This window comes from Schistocerca serialis, chromosome 2 (assembly GCF_023864345.2).
Source record: "Schistocerca serialis cubense isolate TAMUIC-IGC-003099 chromosome 2, iqSchSeri2.2, whole genome shotgun sequence".
NCBI lineage: Eukaryota > Metazoa > Arthropoda > Insecta > Orthoptera > Acrididae > Schistocerca > Schistocerca serialis.
This window is the reverse complement of record NC_064639.1, coordinates 352,910,506-352,929,799: the sequence shown is the minus strand read 5'-3', so window position 1 is coordinate 352,929,799 and position 19,294 is coordinate 352,910,506. Positions and strand designations below refer to the sequence as shown.

The window sequence follows — 19,294 nt, the reverse complement described above, 5'->3', positions numbered from 1 at the left end:
TTAATAATCATAATCTAAGCCCTCGACATGTCCCATATTAAGATGGAATAGAAATAGCTTAATTAACAAAGGTGCCAATCGTTAGGACACAAGATTCACATTCAGGAGGAGGAGATTAAGTAGTCACCTGGGCATCCTGATCTGGGTTGCCCAAGTTTTCTTCAAAGTATTGTGAGGCAAATACCAGGATGGCTGCTTTAAAAAGACCATACCAGTTTCTTTCCCTGTTCAGTCTAATTTTCACTCACTTAAGGTTAATGACTTTTCTCCTACATTATGAATGCGGACAAAAACTGTTTAGCAGTAGAAAAGACGAACATTAGAACTGAGCATAACACATGCAATTAGAAGTGTCACTGAAATTAATACCGGAATTTAATCCAACAAAAGAAGCAAAAAAAGAACCCCCCCCCCCCACGCACACACACACACACACACACACACACACACACACACACACACACACACACACACACACAACTGTTCTCAGCAACCTGTAACAGCAATAGGATTGATCTGCAGATGGTAAGAACAAAAACAATGTATTTTTAATGTAAATAATCACTTTACTTATCAAACTGTCCTAGTCACAGCTTAAATACCCACAAAAAACTTAATATTTAATTGCAGTCAGTTGCTGTAACAGCATTTTCAGTTCTTTCTACGAGCTTTCTGTTTTATCCTTTTACTTTTCCCAGGTCTTGACTGTTTTTTCATTTTGTTTTTCTTCGATTTTCGGAATTCTGACATGTCAGCAAAACTGTCTTTTGTATTCATCTTCGAGCCCCTTTTCTTCCCTCCAAATCCAAATTTCTTGTCCTTGTATTTCTTCTTAGCTTGTGCCCTGTTAAAATAAAATTTTACTGTAAAACAATGTCACATTTAACTGTTTAAAATAGCAGCTACTTCTAGTTTCTCAATTTTGCAGTATTTAGCTCAAAAGTTACAGGTCCGCAAACGAAAAAATTCACGTAACTTCTTATTTATTTGTTTCTCCTGTAGGTTTTTCCTTCCTCTCTCACATTTCATTATAATTACAGTCTTGAGATAACACAGTTGATTACTAATTTAAATCACTGTCTCTCTAGTGTAGTAAGAAAGTAAATTTTTAATGTTTTAACTGAAACTGTTCAAGTTTTGGGAAAATAAACACAATCTAGTTTGAACTGTAATGAAGTTAAAATGACTGTTGAAAAGTGTGAGAAAGACCTGCATTGCTCATTGCATACTCAATAAATTTTTTATTACACCATCCGCAGTGATAGAAATCAAGCCAACTATGTTGCAGAATCATGATTATGGAGCTGTGTACAGTGTGTAAAGTCCATGAATAATAAATGCAATCATAGTGATATTAAACAGATTCAGAGTCAGTTTTATAAGGTCACTGCAGTAGCTATCAGTATTCTTACACAACATCAAAATGGTGGCTGCATATTTGACAAGGCACGCCTATGTCGTTCATCAAATATACTCATAAATAAATACTCTAGCAAAAACTAAAATCTGTAGTTAATGATCCAGATAAATAAGTCCTCCCACAAATGCAGGTTTAATGAAAACAACTGACAAAAACACAACAACTGCATCATGCTTCAAACATTGCTGGTAAAACAATAAGCCTCAGGAAAGTTAGATAAGATCAGATTAATACTTGTTCCCTAGATCAAGAATGTGAAATGTGTTGGTTTATCAAAAGGTTTCTTTATGTGCTGTAATTCAAGTTTTTATTTTATTTTTTACTTGTAACATTACTAATTTATATCTAAAAATTCATCTATTTAGGAGTAAGAGTTGTCATTCGGAAATTCTTTTAATTTGTTTTTAAATGTTGGTTGGCTATCAGTCCGACTTTTGATGCGTAACTGGTAAATGACGAAAGATTTCTGTGGCAGTATTATTCACCCATTTCTGTGCCAAAGTTAGATTCAACCCAATGTAGTGAAGATCAACCTTTGTTCTAATGTTGTAGGTATACACATTACTATTGCTTTTGAATTGGGATGGGTTATTAATACCGAATTTCATAAGAGACTATATATTGCTATCTGGGCTCCAGCTATTATTCTGGTTACGTGCTTTTGTGCAATGAACACTTTTTCCCTTAATGATGAATTACCCCAAAATATGCCACCATACAAAAGCAGTCAATGAAAATAGGCATGGGTGTATTAGGAACAATAAGGGACCCAAGACTGAACCTTGTGTGGCCCCATTGTTGATACCTCTCCAGTTTGGGAAATCTGTTGATTTTTGCACATATGTAAACTGTTTATTTCAGCCTTTTGTACTCTTCCAGTTACAAATGAATTAAACCATTTGTGTACTGTCCCACTCATACCATAATGCTTAAGTTTGTCTAGAAGAATTCCATGATTTACATGATCAAAAGTCTTAGAGAGATCACAGAAAATTCCAACTGGTGATGTTTGGTTATTCAGTGCATTTAATATTTGATCAACAAACGCATATGTAACATCTTCTGTTGAAAAGCCTTTCTGAAAACCAAACTGACATTTTGTTGGTAATTTATTTATACAAATATGTGAAGCTACTCTTCAATATTAATGATTACTTACTCTACTACATGAAAACAGAAAACAAATGTAAACTGTTACCAAATTAGAAGACTGTCATTAAAAATATATGAATTACATAGTTCTGGTCTGCATAGCTACGAGAGACTTGTACATTCATCACGTATGAAACAGTGTGGCTGTATCAATAACCAGGCAGTAGGTTTTTCTGTATGAGCAACTAGGGAAGAGCAAACTGCTGTCCAGTTTAAACCTACTGAAAATAGATACAGCAGATAACCACAGGTACGAAGAGGAGTGCAATCACTTTCCTTTCGGCAAGCCGTTCAGACACGATGTATATTTCTTCCCTAAGAATCTTTCGGTCCGTATGTAATCTTAGTACACGTATCCAACATGATCACATAGTTCAAACAAGTACAAATTATTTGCAAAATCTGGAGCCTGTGAAATAGTATGTGGCCTACACAGCATGAAATGAAGGTTCGAAAGTTGTATTCTCAAGCATTCAGCTGAGTTCAAGCATGTCAACATTAATACTGATACTGAGGCATAGATTTTAAAGTCAGCTTTGGATTTCACAGTGTGCATGTCTTTTTCAACTTTTGACTTGCAGTAAAACCCAGTAACAACAAATCTGTTTTTAATAAATTCCTGCATTTAATAAATATTTCCAATGGCTGGGGTGAAATTTCTGTTGTTGTTGACCTCAGTCTGAAGACTGGCTTGATGCAGCTCTCCACAATACTTCAAAAAACGTTTATTCTCTTATTGTCTTAACAGACTATTGTCATGTTGTCTTCTGTAAAAGACTGCATTTAGGACAAATACTTTGAGGAAGAGACTTCTTATTACATGTTGAAATATTATTCTTTTTCAGAGGCACAATGAAACCCCATTTGGGGGTATTCTGAGCAGAAAGTGCACGCACGACCAGGGGAATTCCTGTGAAGTAATTATTAGTTAGGAACAGAGCCAGGAGTAAACAATTAAGTGCAAGTATGAAAGTTAATTAACACCAATGATTACTTTCAACAGGATTAAGTACCAAATAGTTGTGACATAATGAATCAACACCATAATGGATGATAGCATACTGTTCGGAAGATGCATGGAACAGCAGCTGCAGTACTTAATACACATCATGCGAAACATAGCACTTATCTGCATTGATGTGTGGATGAATTGCATTCAAATTCAAGATCAAACAAAAGATCCACTACATATCTAACATAATGCAACTCTCTCTTCTCTTTACAACATTTTATTGTTTAAAATATTATAACTACTTTAATAACAAAAAACCTTACCATTTATTTTTGCCATCGAACTTAGACCCTTGAGCATTCAACTTTCTCTGTTGTGGCTTTTTGTCATCCAAAAAGTCAAGATCCTGCCGCACCTTCTTGCGAAATTTCTTTACTTCCTCCAACATTTCTTTCTTTTCACTGGCTCTCTTTAGTTTACTCTGCACTTGAATTTGTTTCTGCATTTTACGCATTTGTCGTATTTGGCGAACTTTCTCACTGCGTTCAGCAGCATGTTGTTTTTTCTGAAGATGTTCCCGAACCTGTAACAGGAAGGCAGAACTGAGATATCATTCTTTATTCCTATTAAATTTTCAAGCTGTGTGAAACAAGTAACAAGAAAACTTAAACATTTCCATCAGTAGGCAGCCATAGTGAAAAACCATAAAATAATGTAGTAGAAAAAACTGGAAGTTATTTACAGGCTTGCTAAGATGCCATGCTACAATTTAAATAATAAAATGGACTATTAATGATGATGAGTTACATCTCAACTAAGTATGAATGTCTTTTGTGGAGAGACATAAACAAGAAGCCAACCTTTACAAGGGCTGATGTAAGAAGCTATCAAACTGTCAGTTTCATGACAATATTCATGAATACATAGCTTATATGGACTTTAAACAAGAGCCAGGAGAGCAGAATAATAATAATAATAATAATAATAATAATAATAATAATAATAATAATAATAATAAATTAGGAAAACCTCACTTTTAGTGACAAACAGTAAATGAGAATTTAATGATTAACCTAATAATAACTTGTCATTGGGTATGTGTATGAAGGAAACATAATTGTGAAAAGCATATGCACAGACAAGACTAATGTGGCAGTACATGGTACATAAGCATTTCTGTAGTGTCTGAGCAATCCTGTGGCCAGTTCTGCCAGCTGCCACTTAACAACTGAGGGCCTGGAGACCTGAATACGCCCTTATAAAGATGCTACCCACATCAGCTGTCAGAGGTGTGGTGCTGCACATGCATGGTGGACTTTATGACAGCAGTCAGGGACCTGGCTGCCACCGGCGGACATCACAAGTAGTTGCGGGCATGTCGTTTGAATGTCAATACACACTATGCTTCCCATAGTGGTCCAACTTCGTCCACTGTGATCAGTAAGTGTAGTAACTGCCAGGTTACTATACTCCTACTTCTTTGTGGAGAGAAAGACCAAGTGGTGCCATCCATGATGCTGTGACTGAAGAGACATCCATGGTGTTCACAGCTGTGCCTGGTGTGGCAGCCAAAAAGTGCAAGAAGTTACCAATCCACTCAGACCAGCACACACAGATGAAACTATTACGAACACAACCCTGCTGCCCGCAAACCCTGGGGCAACCAGTGAACAGGACCAGCGATGGGGATGGGAGCCATCTCGATGTAAGGGTCTATGATGAGTGATGCTGGTACAAGCAGTGACGGAACAGAGAGGAGAGGCTCTGGCAATGGAGACCTGGTTTCCATCCTCACTGAGGGTCGTATCTGTTCAGTTCAGTGGCTGCAGGAAGCCATCGGTGCTGACAAAACCCTTGGCGGGTGGGCACGACCACACCTGCTTGACACCAGGAGTGGACAGGGCAGACAAAGAATTAGGCAACAGGCCTACGGCCCGAGGAGAGGGCCTTGCGCCCATTCTGGGGCGCAACTGGTTCCGTTGGTGTGCCAAGAGTCAATCTACGGCTGTAGGTAATGGCTGGAATCCAGTGACGGTGCCATCCATACACCCTGGCCCATACTGGTGCGCCACACGCAAAAGTTGACAAAACCAGGGCTGTTTGGGAACGTCTGCCCAGTAGCGAGACGTTGCACAATGTCCACTGCTGAAGGCCATGCAGAAACTCACTGGGACTCTTGGCTCCAATTGGCTTTCATTCTGTAAGAACTTCCTACCTGGGAAATTTTCTACATATTTGCACATCTGTTTCTTGAACATTCAGAAAGGCATTCGGCCTAGTCTTTCGAATCTACTGCCTGAAATCTGGGTGCAAGGCAAGCGTTATGTGGATACTTTCCTCAACAGGGACATGACAGTCATGTCTGCTGCCACAGACGAACAATGAATGAAATAAGGAAAATGAAAAAAAGCAACATCTGCTTACAACCAGGAAGTGTCTACAGAGGACCACCAAAATCAACGTTGACTCGCTAGCTATGGCAAAAAAGCTGTGCATGGTAGTGTCTTCTGACATGAACACTTGCAGTTGGCTGCGACAAGGTGTTCCACCTCCTAACTAATGCCCAGCCAAAACGCTTGTCGGTGTGCCAATGTTTTGTGCAAGAGGCCCCCAGTGACCCTGATTTAATAAGCAGATGATCTCCTGCCACCATAGTCACTAGAAGTACAACACAAAAAATAAACCCTTCTGTTGACAGGAGAATAATACCATCCAACAGGGAGTGCAATGGTGCAATTCATAAAAATTCCGTAGGTGGTTCAATGCCCGACTTGACTGTCTGCCGTGTACCTCATCTCCATATCTAGTGGAAAACAAAGCAGTTACTACTGGTCAAACAAGGGGTCAGGGCCCGTGAGAAGCCAGGACAAAGCATCCGCATTCACATGTTGCAATATGGGATGAAAATTGATTCCATAATTGTAAGGGGGCAAGAACAGAGACCAACACTGAAGACTATGTATGGCTTTGTCCAGTATGGATGCAGCCAGGCTAAAAAGGGAAACCAAGGGCTGATGGGCAATAATTAAATTAATTTTTTAAGGCACAGACAATAGCAGCAGCTTCTTTTTCCACCTGAGAATAATGTTGCTGAGCTGAGGTGAGTGTTTCTGACACAAAGGCAACAGGCTGTTCAGACCATCTGAACAGTGATGGGCCAGGACTGCCCCAGCCCATACTGGGATGCGTCCGTGGCAACTACCAGACATTTGCCAGGTTGAAATGTTGCACTGAGCGAAGACGAACCTTCATCTGCACAAAAGCATCCTCATAGAGTGCAGACCAAACAAAAGGAGCATTTTTCTGAAATAGCAGACGCAAGTGGTGAGACATAGAAACCACTCTTGTAATAAACTTGCTATAGTATGCCACTTGTTAAGTAATGCCCGAAGTTCATGTACATTAGATGGACAAAGCAAAGCCATAATGGAGTGAAATAATGTTCCACTGGGCGCATGCCTTGCCAGAACATTTCATGATCCATATATACAATGGAAGGCTGGACAAGTAAAGACTTTGTGAGATTACATTTGAGGCCCACAGCCTGTACACCCGTAAATAACGAATGTAGGTTAAACAGGTGATTCTCCATGGTAGTACATGTCGTGCCGATATCAAGATAGTTAATGCAATGAGGAACACTTCTCTCTAACCTGGTCTAAGAAACACTGGCACACTAGCTACCCAAAACATCAGCTGTTGATACTAACAGAGGCTGAAAGGCATATTAACCACAACTAACTGTTTTGATGCATCATCCAATGGAATTTAAAGGTAGGCTTAGGCCAAGTTTATTTTCGAAAAGAAGTGACTCCTACCAACTTTGTGAGCAAGTTCTCTGGCAAAGCATGGGATAAGTTTCTATGACTGCAACTGCATTAATAGTGACCTTAAAATTGCCACAGACCTGAATCTGACCGGACAGCTGCTTTACAATCACTAAAGGTGTGCACATCGTATTAATTACTTGCTATGACATTAAGCAATCCATTGGGTGATTGGTTGGTTGGGACAATGGGGGAAGAGGGGTGCAAATAGCACGGACATTGGCCACACTATTCGAAGTAGCAAAAACATCGCAAACAGCACAGCTCACTCAATGGGAATGGAAAATGGGCAAAGAGGCAAAAGGAGTCAAGGCAGCAGGAGGTATAAAGAAAAGGAGACTGGGGGGAGGGGGGCAGTGCTGGGGGCACCGGCACTACTGCTGACCCATCATATCACAAGCACGACACAACAGGGACGACACCATGGGAAGAAGATACAAGAAAAAGGAGAAAAAAACAGCACAAAAGACCACACAAAACATTCAAAAAAGGGGATGAGGGTCGTCAGTGCGAAGGTAAGGAAAAAGGCCTCCCAAACCAACACCAATGCTAACTGTGGGGCTCCAATTCTGGAAGGACATTCAGGTACTTAAATCTGGGAGGACAAACCACTTTCATGGAGAAAACTGTAAGACTGACATAACCTTGCTAGGGTTGTCTGCTAACACCTGTGACAAAGAGAGTGGGAGGATGTATTTAGTGCGAAGGGCCAAAAGGCAGGGACAGTCCAGCAAAATATAGATCACCATCAGGGGAGGGTGGGGGCACAGCAACAGAGGGAGGCAGGGAGGGGCGGCTCACAGCTGACTACGGAGTAAAAAACCATGGATCAACTTGGTATGGCCAATACAAAGACCGCAGAGGATGGTAGATTCCTGCAAAGAAAGGAAGGGGAAGAATGCCACATGGTGGGAGTCTCCTTAACTGTACCAATTTTACTGAACGGGGGTTTACTACACCCCCCCCCCCCCCCCCCCCCACAAACAGGTTGCCCATGACTGACCAAAATCGAATCTGATGTGATGCTGAAAATCTAGCCCCAGAGGGGGCAAGGAGAGTTACGGGGGTGGGGGGTGGGGGGGGGCTGTGTGCGTTCACCGTATGCTGTGTGTAAGGCGGGTGACCTTGAACGGGACTTGGCTGCTGAGCGAGGCTGTGGCGCGCGATTCAAATGGCCTGGGCAACACGGTCCCTAGTTTTACTAGGACCGTGTTCCAGAAAAACTCAGCTGTTGTTGCGCAACGGCGCTGATAACTGCCGCGTGACGTCTTATCAGTGGCATCATCTGGTCCTGAGGCAGCTGCAGGCTCATTCGACTCGAGGCAGCCGCACGCTACACATCGCCATGCCGTACCAACGCAGAAGATACATGAGGAGGAGCAGATTGCCAGTGTACAAGACAGTGGATACATTTTCAATTACACCTAATGAAACTGGACAACAGGAGCTATTGCAAGGACCTATTACTTTTGTTGGTTGCAAGATTCAGTTTTCTTGTACTACAACAGAAGTAGTTAGTGGCAATTCATGGTTAACAATTGCTATTTTGAGAGGTACTGATAAACCCTTACAAGGATTGGAGGCCTACAATGAGAGAGACATTATTTCTTATCGCACTTTTGCAGTTGGAGTTGTACCCAACAGGGATTATGGAACATGTGTTGTTACAACAGACAAACCATTTCACTCTACACAAGGAATCGCAGGAGGATTAATGCAGATGATAAGTTAAATGTTTGGTGCAAAATGTCTGGTGTGTTAACTAAATATATTGTTGTACAATGAGATATTACTTTGTATTACCATTCCTAATAAAGAGAACCATCCTTATCTATCCCGTGAGATTTTTTTTTAAACGCTGTGTGCGTTCACCATATGCTGTGTGTAAGGCGGGTGACCTTGAACGGGACTTAGCCGCTGAGCGAGGCTGTGGCGTGCGATTCAAATGGCCTGGGCAACACGGTCCCTAGTTTTACTAGGACCGTGTTGCAGAAAAACTCAGCTGTTGTTGCGCAACAGGGGTGGGGGCTCATTACCCAGGATATCCACATGACTGGAAACCCAAAGGAAATCAACCAAAAAAGCAGTATAGTCAAGACTGGCAAGATGGTTGTGGTTGGTAGAGACCAAAGGATGGCAAGGAAAACACAGGGCAATAGCCTGAAGGCTACTCACCGAACCATACATAACAAAACTTGGGTGAGGGAGGACCAATTAATAAAGCAGAGGGTCTGGCAAATGCACATCAGTTCCACAGTAAATATCCCACAAGTGGCAGGAAAGAGATGGTGTTCCATGCCAACAGAAGATGTGAAGGGATACCCCCATGTGATCAACAGACTTGGAGATCTGTAAAAAACAATAGCATCCTGAATCTTCCATAAGAGTGTTGGAACAAATAACAGAACAGCATCAGAGTTTGTTTTGTTTGGTTTCGTTTTAGGGCGCAAAAACCAACTGAGGTCATAAGCGCCCAAGTCAAAACTATAGAATCCAAACACAGAGACAAGGGAAACGACTATATGTCATTCCCAATGGACATAATAGGAGACATCTAAACAAGGCACGTGGAAAAAGGGCTAAAAAAAACACCATACAAAAATGGAGATCCAAAACTAATTTTCCTGAATAAAGGTGTCCAACAAGGCTGAACCCACACGCACCTTGAAAACTATCTTGTAAGGGCAGGTGCCCACGGAAGCACCAAGTGTATAGAGTACGGAGGATACCAGTTCTCCAGCAGGTGTCGTAGGCCTTCTCCAAATCGAAAAACACGGCCACAGTCTGGGATTTCCACAGAAAACCGTTCATGACATGGGTAGGCAAAGTAACAAGATGGTCAACAGCAGAATGCTGCACTCAAAATCCACACTGTGCATTCGTGAGTAAATGGCGAGACTCGAGCCACCACACCAGCCGGGCATGAATCATATGTTCCATCACCTTGCTAATGCAGCTGGTAAGAGAGATGGGGTGGTTGCTAGAAGGAAGGTTTTTGTCCTTACAGGGCTTAGGGATGGGTACGACAGTGGCTTCACGCGAACATCCAGGAAATGTGCCCTCAGCCCAGTTGCGGTTGTATGTGTCAAGCAGAAAGTGCTTGCCTGCAAGAGAGAGGTGCTGCAACATTTGAATATGGATAGCATCTGGCCCTAGGGCAGAGGACTGGGATAAACTGGTAGCATGATCTAGCTCCCTCATAGTGAAGGCGGCATTGTAGCACTCACAATTCAGAGAAGAGAAGGGTATCACCCAAGCCTCCTCCACTCTTTTCCGATGGACAGAGGCAAAATGGTAGCCCAAGGTGTTGGAGATAGCAACAGGAACCACGATGACATCGGCATGCACTGTCAGGTCAGAAATGGGGAACTGGATCTTGGTTCCATAGAGCCGTCTTAGGTTGGCCCACATGACAGAGGCGGTTTTGGAACTGTTAAAAGAACTAATGAATGAAATCCAACTAGCTCTTTTGCTATCCCGAAGAACTCTATGACACTTTGCACACATCTGTTTACAATGGATGCAGTTCTCCAGCGTAGGGTGGCAGTTAAAAACTGTGGAAAGCACGTCTCTATGCGCGAATTGCTTCGTGGCATGCTTCAGCCCACCAAGGGACTGGGACAAGACATGGTAAAGAGGAAGTGTGAGGAATGGAACGTTCTGCAGCAGTAAGGATAACGGTTGTGAGATAGTCCACCTGGTCATCACAACTGAGGAAATCTTGTTCTGTGAAGGTCACCAGAGAGGCATAATGCTGCCAGTCACAGCCTTAGTAAGCTGCCGTTTGGGAACGCATGTGGATGGTGCAGGATTCAGCAAATGCAGAGCACAAGGGGCAAGGTCGCTCGAGTAGGTGTCAGAAAGAACAGACCACTCAAGACGATGGGCAAGCTGGGCAGTGCAAAAGGAGAGGTCCAAATGGGACTAGGTGTGCAAGGAGTCAGAAAGGAAAGTGGGAGCACCAGTGTTAAGGTAGAAGAGGTTAAGTTGGCTAAGAATCTCAGCCAAGAGGGCACCTCTCTGGCAGGTCCTGAAAGAACTCCAAAGGGGATGGTGTGCATTAAAGTCACCGAGTAGCAAAAATGGTGGATGTAGCTGCCCAATAAGCTGAAGGAAGTCTGCCCTGGTGACATTGAAGGACGGAGGTACATAAATGGTACAAAGGGAGAAAGTCAGGTGGGGAAGGAAGAGGCGAACAGCAACAACTTGAAGACGAGTAGTCAGGGAGATGGACTGCCTAGCTGCCAGATAAGCAGCATGACGCCCCCATGAGATGGGCTGCCAACCTCAGGGGGAAGGTCAAAATGAATTGGTAAGTAATGTGGAAGCTCAAAGCGGTCTTGAGGGTGCAATTTCATTTCCTGAAGGCAGAGTACAAGGGGATGCTGCGATGCTAGAAGCAGCCGTAAATCCTCTATGTGGGACTGAAGGCCGCGAACATACCATTGGAGGGCAGTCATGAGGAGCAAGAAATGTAGGGGAATCAACTCAGTGTCTGCCGACAGACAGCTGGTGGAGAATTGCTACTACAGGGCACAGAAATAGGAGGATCCTGCTCCATGGGGTCCACAGAAGCATCGGCATGCTTGTGCGGTCGATCGGTGGAATCCAACGCTGAAAAACGGTTGGTGGTGCACACCGGGTGAGACAGAGGCTGGCCGGGCTAAGTGACCACGTGGCAACACTGTCGAGCAGGATCTTCAAGTTGGGGACACAGGAAGTCTTCTCAGGAGTACTCCTTCTGGCCGTTCCCGCCTGCCGATTGTGTAGTGGGTAGCTTCGCCGCTTTAGGTGAGAGTTTGACAGTTTGTTGCACAGCGGGACGGGGGGAGAGCAATGCTACCTTGACACTGGGAGACTTCACAACCTCAGAGCCAAATTTGAGATCACATGTCTGTGTAGCCACATCCCTCATGGAGCGAGGGGTAACAAGAACTGAATTATAACTGCCACAAGGGAGAACACAGGGTTTGCGACTAGCCAGTAACTTGTGAGCTAGGGTAAGGCACTTTTTTCTTTACCCAAATCTCTTCAACAGTCCGCTTACCTAGATACATGGGACAATCCCAGGAGGAGGCAACGTGGCCGCCATTGCAGTTGATACAGTAGGGAGAGGTGGACATTTGCCCTCATGTGCATCCCTGCCACAGGTTACACATTTGGCCAAGTGTTGACAAGACATTCTAGTGTGATTGAACCGATGACACTGGTAACAGCGCATCGGAATCAGAATTTATGGCCGGACTGTAATGATTTTGTAGTCTGCTTTAATCTTGAATGGCAACACTACCCTACCAAAGGCGAGGGATAGATTGCGGGCGGGCACCAAGGAGGAATCGACCTTTTTCATTACACGATGTACGGCAATGACACCCTGATCAGAGAGGTAAGATTGTATTTCAGCCTCGGTTAGACCGTCAAGCAGCCGGGTGTAAATTACACCACAGGCAGAATTCAAAGTTGTACGTGCCTCGAAACAAACAGGGTAGCAGCGGAGAAATGAGGCAGCAAGTAGTAGTTGTGCTTGAGCATCAGAAGCTGTCTCTTGCCAGGATTTCACAGGACCAGCAATGGCATCAACACCTTTCTGAACAATAAACGGATTGACCATGGCAAAGGACCGACCGTCCTCAGTACGTGATACCACAAGGAGCAGTGGTGCAGTGGGAAGGGTCTTCAAATCAGTAGCCTCATTACGTTTACGTTTCGGCGACGTTGATGCAGAGGATGAGTGACTCATCGCGAGGAAATTGCCCATGATTGTCAGCGTCTCCATTGGCATGCTCCTTCCCCTTCACAAGGGGGCATACCTGCCTTAGGTGATCGTTCACACCTCAGGTCACATCTCCCGAAAACCTGATGGAGGGACCAATGGGCAACCTGGGAAGGTTACAGCTCAGGCAATCACCCCTTCCTGGGCCTGGCCTGTACCAGGGGGTACATGCGAACCCTACCTGTCGACCCAGGGCTGGAAATTATGCGTTACCCAGTCACCTTTTAAGCATCAGACGCATGGGCCGGCCTTCAGGAACACACAAGGAGGAATAAGAAAAAAAAGAGGATCCTCAAATGCCAAAGCGGAGGAACGAGAGGAGAAGGGAAACAAAGAAATGAAAAATGAGCCAAAAAGAAAGTTGAGACTGTTCACAAGTGAGCAACAGACTGCAGAACATTCCCAATAATACCCCAGACATGTTCCTGAAGGGAGGGGAAAAAGAACAGCAAGAGGATGGACATGCAGCACAGAAGGGAAAAAGGGCTGCAACGGCTGGGGCCCCGTGGTAGCCAAGCACGAACCCGTCAAAGAGTGGCTAGCCCGCTGAGGGAGGGGGGGATGGGGGTTGGAACTCAATGGGGTTGGAACCACCAGAGTGGCATAGGCTTTTGGACCCCAGGAGAGATCCATCCGAATCTGGTGAGAGAGAAAGGGGGAACAGGATGAAGAGGGAAGATCAAAATCACGGCAGAGAGAAGCACGATGAAGCCCGACCAGTAAATCCACTGCAGGTCAGACAGTGGGCGGATAACATCCGGAAGCCTTGGAGGGAGGGGGGGGGGGGGGGGGGGGAGAACAGAATAGGAGGGTAAGGAAAGAGCTTATAGCAATGGAAACGATAATGAGGAGGTGGGACCGCTGAACCAAAAGTGGCGGGATCCCAGCACCAACCAGAAGATTACTGACAGGGCTAACACAAAAGGTAATGGTGACCACATGGATATCACGATGCTGGAGCAGGCCCAAGAGAAACTGAGTGGAAGGAGCAACTGAGCCATAAACTTGACAGCCGTAGTTCAGACGGGACAGAACTAAGGCCCAATAAAGGCGACCAAGAGATGTGGGCAAGGAGGCAAAGGGTACAGAGTTTATGGAAACAAACAATCTTCAGAAGACAGACATGGGGCAACCAAGTAAGCTTGTTGTCAAAAAGAAGATCCAAGAAACGAAATTGGCAGACCATTGTCAGGTGTTGGGCATCAAGGTAGAGTTCGGGATCAAGATGGACCATAGTATGGAGATGGATACAACCAGCTGTGATTTAAGGAAAGAGAACTGAAAACCATGTGAGACAGTCCATGCAGAATAGTGATGGAAGGCATTGAGTGGGTACTAGCCTAGACACACAGAGAACAAGGGTGACCGCAAGTGCATTAATAGTGATGAAAAATGAAGGATACTTAATACAGAACCCTTTGTCATGCCATTCTCCTGGATCTACAGAGAGCTGAGAAAGGGGCTAACCTGAACTTGGAACGAGCGTTGGGCAGGAACTGGCAAATAAAAATACGGAGGGGCACTGAAGACACCACTGATGGAGTGCAAGTGAAATGTGACTGCACCGAACTGTGCCTTAGGCCTTATGAAGATCAAAGAAAACTTCAAGAACATGGTGACACTAAGAAAATGTCAGCTGAATAGCAGTTTCCATCTCAAGCAGTAGATCAGTTTGGGGCTGTTCCCCCAAAAGCTGCCCAGTTAGGGAGACAAAAGATCCCAAGATTCGAGAACCCAACAAAGCTGACAGGCCACCATCCGTTCAAATAACTTGCAGGGACTGATTGGCCAGTAACTATTAAGGGAGATGGATCCTTACTGGGCTTAAGAACAGACCCACAAAACTGTCCCTCCACTGAGGATGGAAAACACATTGAAGCCAAATATAGTTAAGGTGAGGTTTACTATCTTTCGGTTCAAAAAAAATCTATTTTTTTATTGCATTTTTGGATCCATAAAAGTGTTTAGAATCCACCCCTCAAACGGTTTTTCTGCATATGGAATGGAAATATGTGTTATTCGCGGTTGAACAAAAAAATGCACCTGCCTGAAATTGGCCTTTTTCACACACCAGTTTTTTTCTTTCGGAGGACGAGTTATTGTACCGGTGCTTGGGAGGAAACACACAACATTCAAATGAAAGATTGAGCTTGTGTGTTTGGAAGTTAGCCCCCAAGTATTTGCATTCTGGTGAGAAGACTGTGGAGATCGCAACTTTCCTGGCAGTGAGCAGCTTCAACGAAGGGTATTCAGCAATTCTGAAGACCATGACAATGATGGACGTCACCCTGGGTCTTTATTCGACGTAGTTCACCAATCATTCGGACGACCACCGGATTCAAGCGGCCGAAAACCGCTTGTTACCAGCCGCACGAGGAACAGCGCAGGATGGCCCAGACCGAGCAGAATGCTCTCTATGAGGAAGAGGAAGGACTAGTTTATGGACCCAGAATAGCAGACTGAATATACCGTATTTACTCGAATCTAAGCCGCACTCGAATCTAAGCCGCACCTTAAAAATGAGACTCGAAATCAAGGAAAAAATATTTTCCTGAATCTAAGCCGCACCTGAAATTTGAGACTCGAAATTCAAGTGGAGAGAAAAATTATAGGCCGCATCTCCAAATCGAAACAAAGTTGGTCCATTGTAATATGAGACACAATTTAGGTCGAATGAATGACGATACAGCTACAGTAGTTTGGTTCGAGTCGTAAGTTAGCCGTTAAGCTTTACCAGGTAGCCATTGCTATGCGTCAGGCGCTCCGTCTGTATTTATACGGGTACCCTTCCTTTTCCACGTGCTTCATCTGGTTTGAATTGATAGCTTATTTTTCTCTGATCTGATAAGCGCAGTTTTCTTTGTTAAAGGTGTTTACGTCACTCTAAGCTGAAAATGCGTTACTGTACTGTGTCATGCATTGTTTGTCGCATTCTGATAGTGCGCGTTTACGGCCTGTCGCCGCTCGCGGCATGGCTTGCTTTTGTGCCCGCTACCGCCGCTTTTTTTTTTTTTTTTTTTAAAAAAGAGGAATCGTCTCATGAGCGAAACAATGGCAAGAAACTGCTATTTGTTGTTACTTACGCTGCTGCTTTCTTTGATAATGATCAACAAGAACCAAATAATAGACTGTGTATGATAGATGATGTTCTGAACGAGAGCTTAGCGAAAATTTTTCTCCGTTTGAAAATCTTTGCAGGCGCCTCTTTAGTACATTACATTCCACACAGAAATTAGAGTCATCTTAGATTTAAAAATCTAGTCAATTGCCGTGCTTCATTTCTGACTGTATCACTATTAAGCATAAGAGTAATACGAATATAAACATGACATGATATGTATATTCTTCCGCGTTTGCTGTTGTCTCACTGTAGTTTTGTAGTTTATTAGGCAGACCGGATTTAAATGAGATAGCAGCAAACATGAAACAATATATGGCAAATTGTTTATTTGCGTATTATTCTTATGGTGACGAGAATACTGCATGTGATTCACAATTTATAAAAGTTCCTATTATAGCAACCATCTCTTCTCACGGATAGGAAAAAATTCAGAACGAGTTGGCCATATTGACAAACATCCCAAACAGTCTTTCCAGTCGGATTTTCGTAGTACATTGAAATGCTGCTACATTCGAAAATGAACCATGCGGAATTTGTATTTACTTCGTTGGATAATTTATGAAAATGCAGTGGTTGAAACTTGGGGCGAAGAAAATAGCTCGTCTTCCACTTTTTTTTTTTTTTTTTTTTTTTTTTTTTTTTTTAATTTATTTACTGACGCAGAGATTTTGGCGTCAGTATTTATCTTTGTGCCCACAAAGCATGCTGTGTAGCGCTACATATATTCGATGGCAGAAGTAAGTTGTGGCAGCACCCACCAACTTTTTTCAGAATTTTCGCTGGCTTTGCACTCGATTCTAAGCCGCAGGTGGTTTTTTGGATTACAAAAACCGGAAAAAAGTGCGGCTTACATTTGAGTAAATACGGTAAGTTGCATAATATTGCATTTATATGTAGTCAAAACCTTAAACATGTTTTTCTCAAAATAACGTTTTTTTTATCGCGCAGTATGGTAACTTCAAATCTACTGAACGGATTGGCATGATTCTTTGTTTCCGATGAAGCTAACTAAATTTTATAGGAGTTGTACCACTTTTATTCCGATCCATCAACTATAAATATTTTTGCTTGGCCAACAAAGTTGAAAAATCAATTAAAAAAAAAAAAAACATTTTTTTCAAATGGCCACCATTTTGTTTGTTGTGGTCCAAATAACTTGAGCGAGGTACAATTCCTAAAGAGTCTTATTCAGACGAGTTGGCTGACCTGTGACATACCGCGCGTGGAGGTCTACATCGAAATTTTGTTTCATTCTGACGGCACTTCCGCCTTTGCTCTGACATTTCCGATCGAAAAAATTCCAGTTTGTAGAGGAAATATCAATAAACATTTTACCAAATTTAACATTGATATCTATAACACATCCCTTAGAAAAAAATTCTCAAAGAACATGCTTTTTTTGGGCCAAAGATAGTAAACCTCCCCTTAAACACCCGGTTGATATACTGTCATTAAGGTGGACTGAGATGTTGGAACAATTGGTTACAGATGGAATCGGACCAAGAGCTGAATTGTGGGAAGAGGAGAGGGCCAGAGAAAGTTTCCATTCAATAAAACATTCACTGTAGGACTCCAATTTACAAGGGGTAAAAGTGGGAAGTTTCAGCCTGCTGTTTCTGGAGGAGACAGGCGACCAGGTATGAGGCCGACACTGATGCAATCACAGACTCGTTTGCAAGGTGATGCATGAGAACCAATGATCTATTGGACAAAGGCTGCCCACGAGATCAAGGACCAGGATGGAAGACGGTCGGTCATTGGCAAACTTGGAGGATGCGTAGCGTACCTCACACCCGTCATGAAGGGACAGAAGAAACTAGGGAGATGGCAGAGCATCCCACCATGCCTGCTTGCTCTGCATGATGAAGTAATGGGCTTTGTGGCAAAGGTGTTTAAAGGTAATAAGACCAGCAGAGGATGGGTGCCGCTTAAAGCATTGCAAGGCTCAATGGTGATCTTGGTTGGGGTGGCAATAGCTGTGCACCACCATGGGACCTGGTGGAAGTGAAAGGAGTCAATCGAGTAGGGTACAGTAATTCTGACCATGTGAATATTATTAAAAGACATGTCATAGACAACTTCATCAATACACAATAGAATCTGAAATTAAGAAGGGGTAAAAATGACACAGTGGTATGTAGAGACCAATCAGCACAACTGAAAGCCAAGAAAGTGGTCTGTGGTGACAGACTGACCTGCAGCATAGCCCAAACTGTAGGGTACATTGAAAGGTGATAATCTGGTTGTGAGTTGGCAAAGCCAATTAATGTGAATATGATACCTTATTTGTGGTGACATTATGATCTGTAGTGTTGCTAGAGGTCTAGGTTAGGTTCAAAGGTGACAGTTTGGTTGTAATTTTGCAAAGCAGTATCAAAGGCTTCAGTTAATCCTATAAATTTTCACACAGCTTAAATTCAGTGCATTTAAGTAATTATGCAACATACCTTTTGCATGTGCTCATCCGATTTCGCCATCTGTGCAAAGTAGTCATCAGGTCTCTTCACTGGTATACCAAGGTCTTTGAGTCTAGGAAGAGCCTCTATAACTGCAGCTTGAGCCTGTCTATGAAAATTCATTTCACGCTTGAAGTCATTCACAACTGGGTCATCTGCAGGGTCTAATGGCTTTGTCCCCTTCTTAGTGTTTTTCAGTTTGTTTGCACGCACAGTCTGTGTCTCTTCCAGCTGCAACCAAGAAATAGCCAATTATCTCATTAAATCAAGTCACAGCACTTAAATGAACATTTGATAAAGAAAGGATGTACTAATAGAAAAATATTATTCAAATAGCAAAATAATTGAAATTTTGTGTCAAACCTAGCTTTAAACCATATCTCCTGCTTATTGCCAACAGTTGGCTTAGCCGATTACGCCATTCAGACACACCTGCAAGACAAACTCAAACTTTCTGTATCACTGATGTTTGACTATTATTTTTTTAACAACAAGTACCTCATGGAGACAGAACAATACCAGCAATGGATTGATTTTTGGCAAGACTGAATTGTACCAATGATATGATAGGAGACACATCACGATATGATGAA

General features: G+C 43.1%; 1 protein-coding gene across 1 annotated transcript in view; it reads right to left on the bottom strand.

Annotated features, from left to right (window-relative positions):
- Positions 1–545: 545 nt before the first annotated feature.
- LOC126455548 (probable rRNA-processing protein EBP2 homolog) overlaps positions 546–19,294 on the bottom strand; it is a 40,828-nt gene continuing 22,079 nt past the window's right edge. The window contains exons 4-6 of the mRNA XM_050091303.1: positions 18,693–18,932; positions 3,848–4,107; positions 546–844 (exon numbers count right to left, since the gene is read on the bottom strand). Of these exons, the coding sequence (XP_049947260.1) occupies positions 652–844; positions 3,848–4,107; positions 18,693–18,932 (693 nt within the window). The 3' untranslated portion in view covers positions 546–651. The remainder of the gene's footprint in view (positions 845–3,847; positions 4,108–18,692; positions 18,933–19,294) is intronic.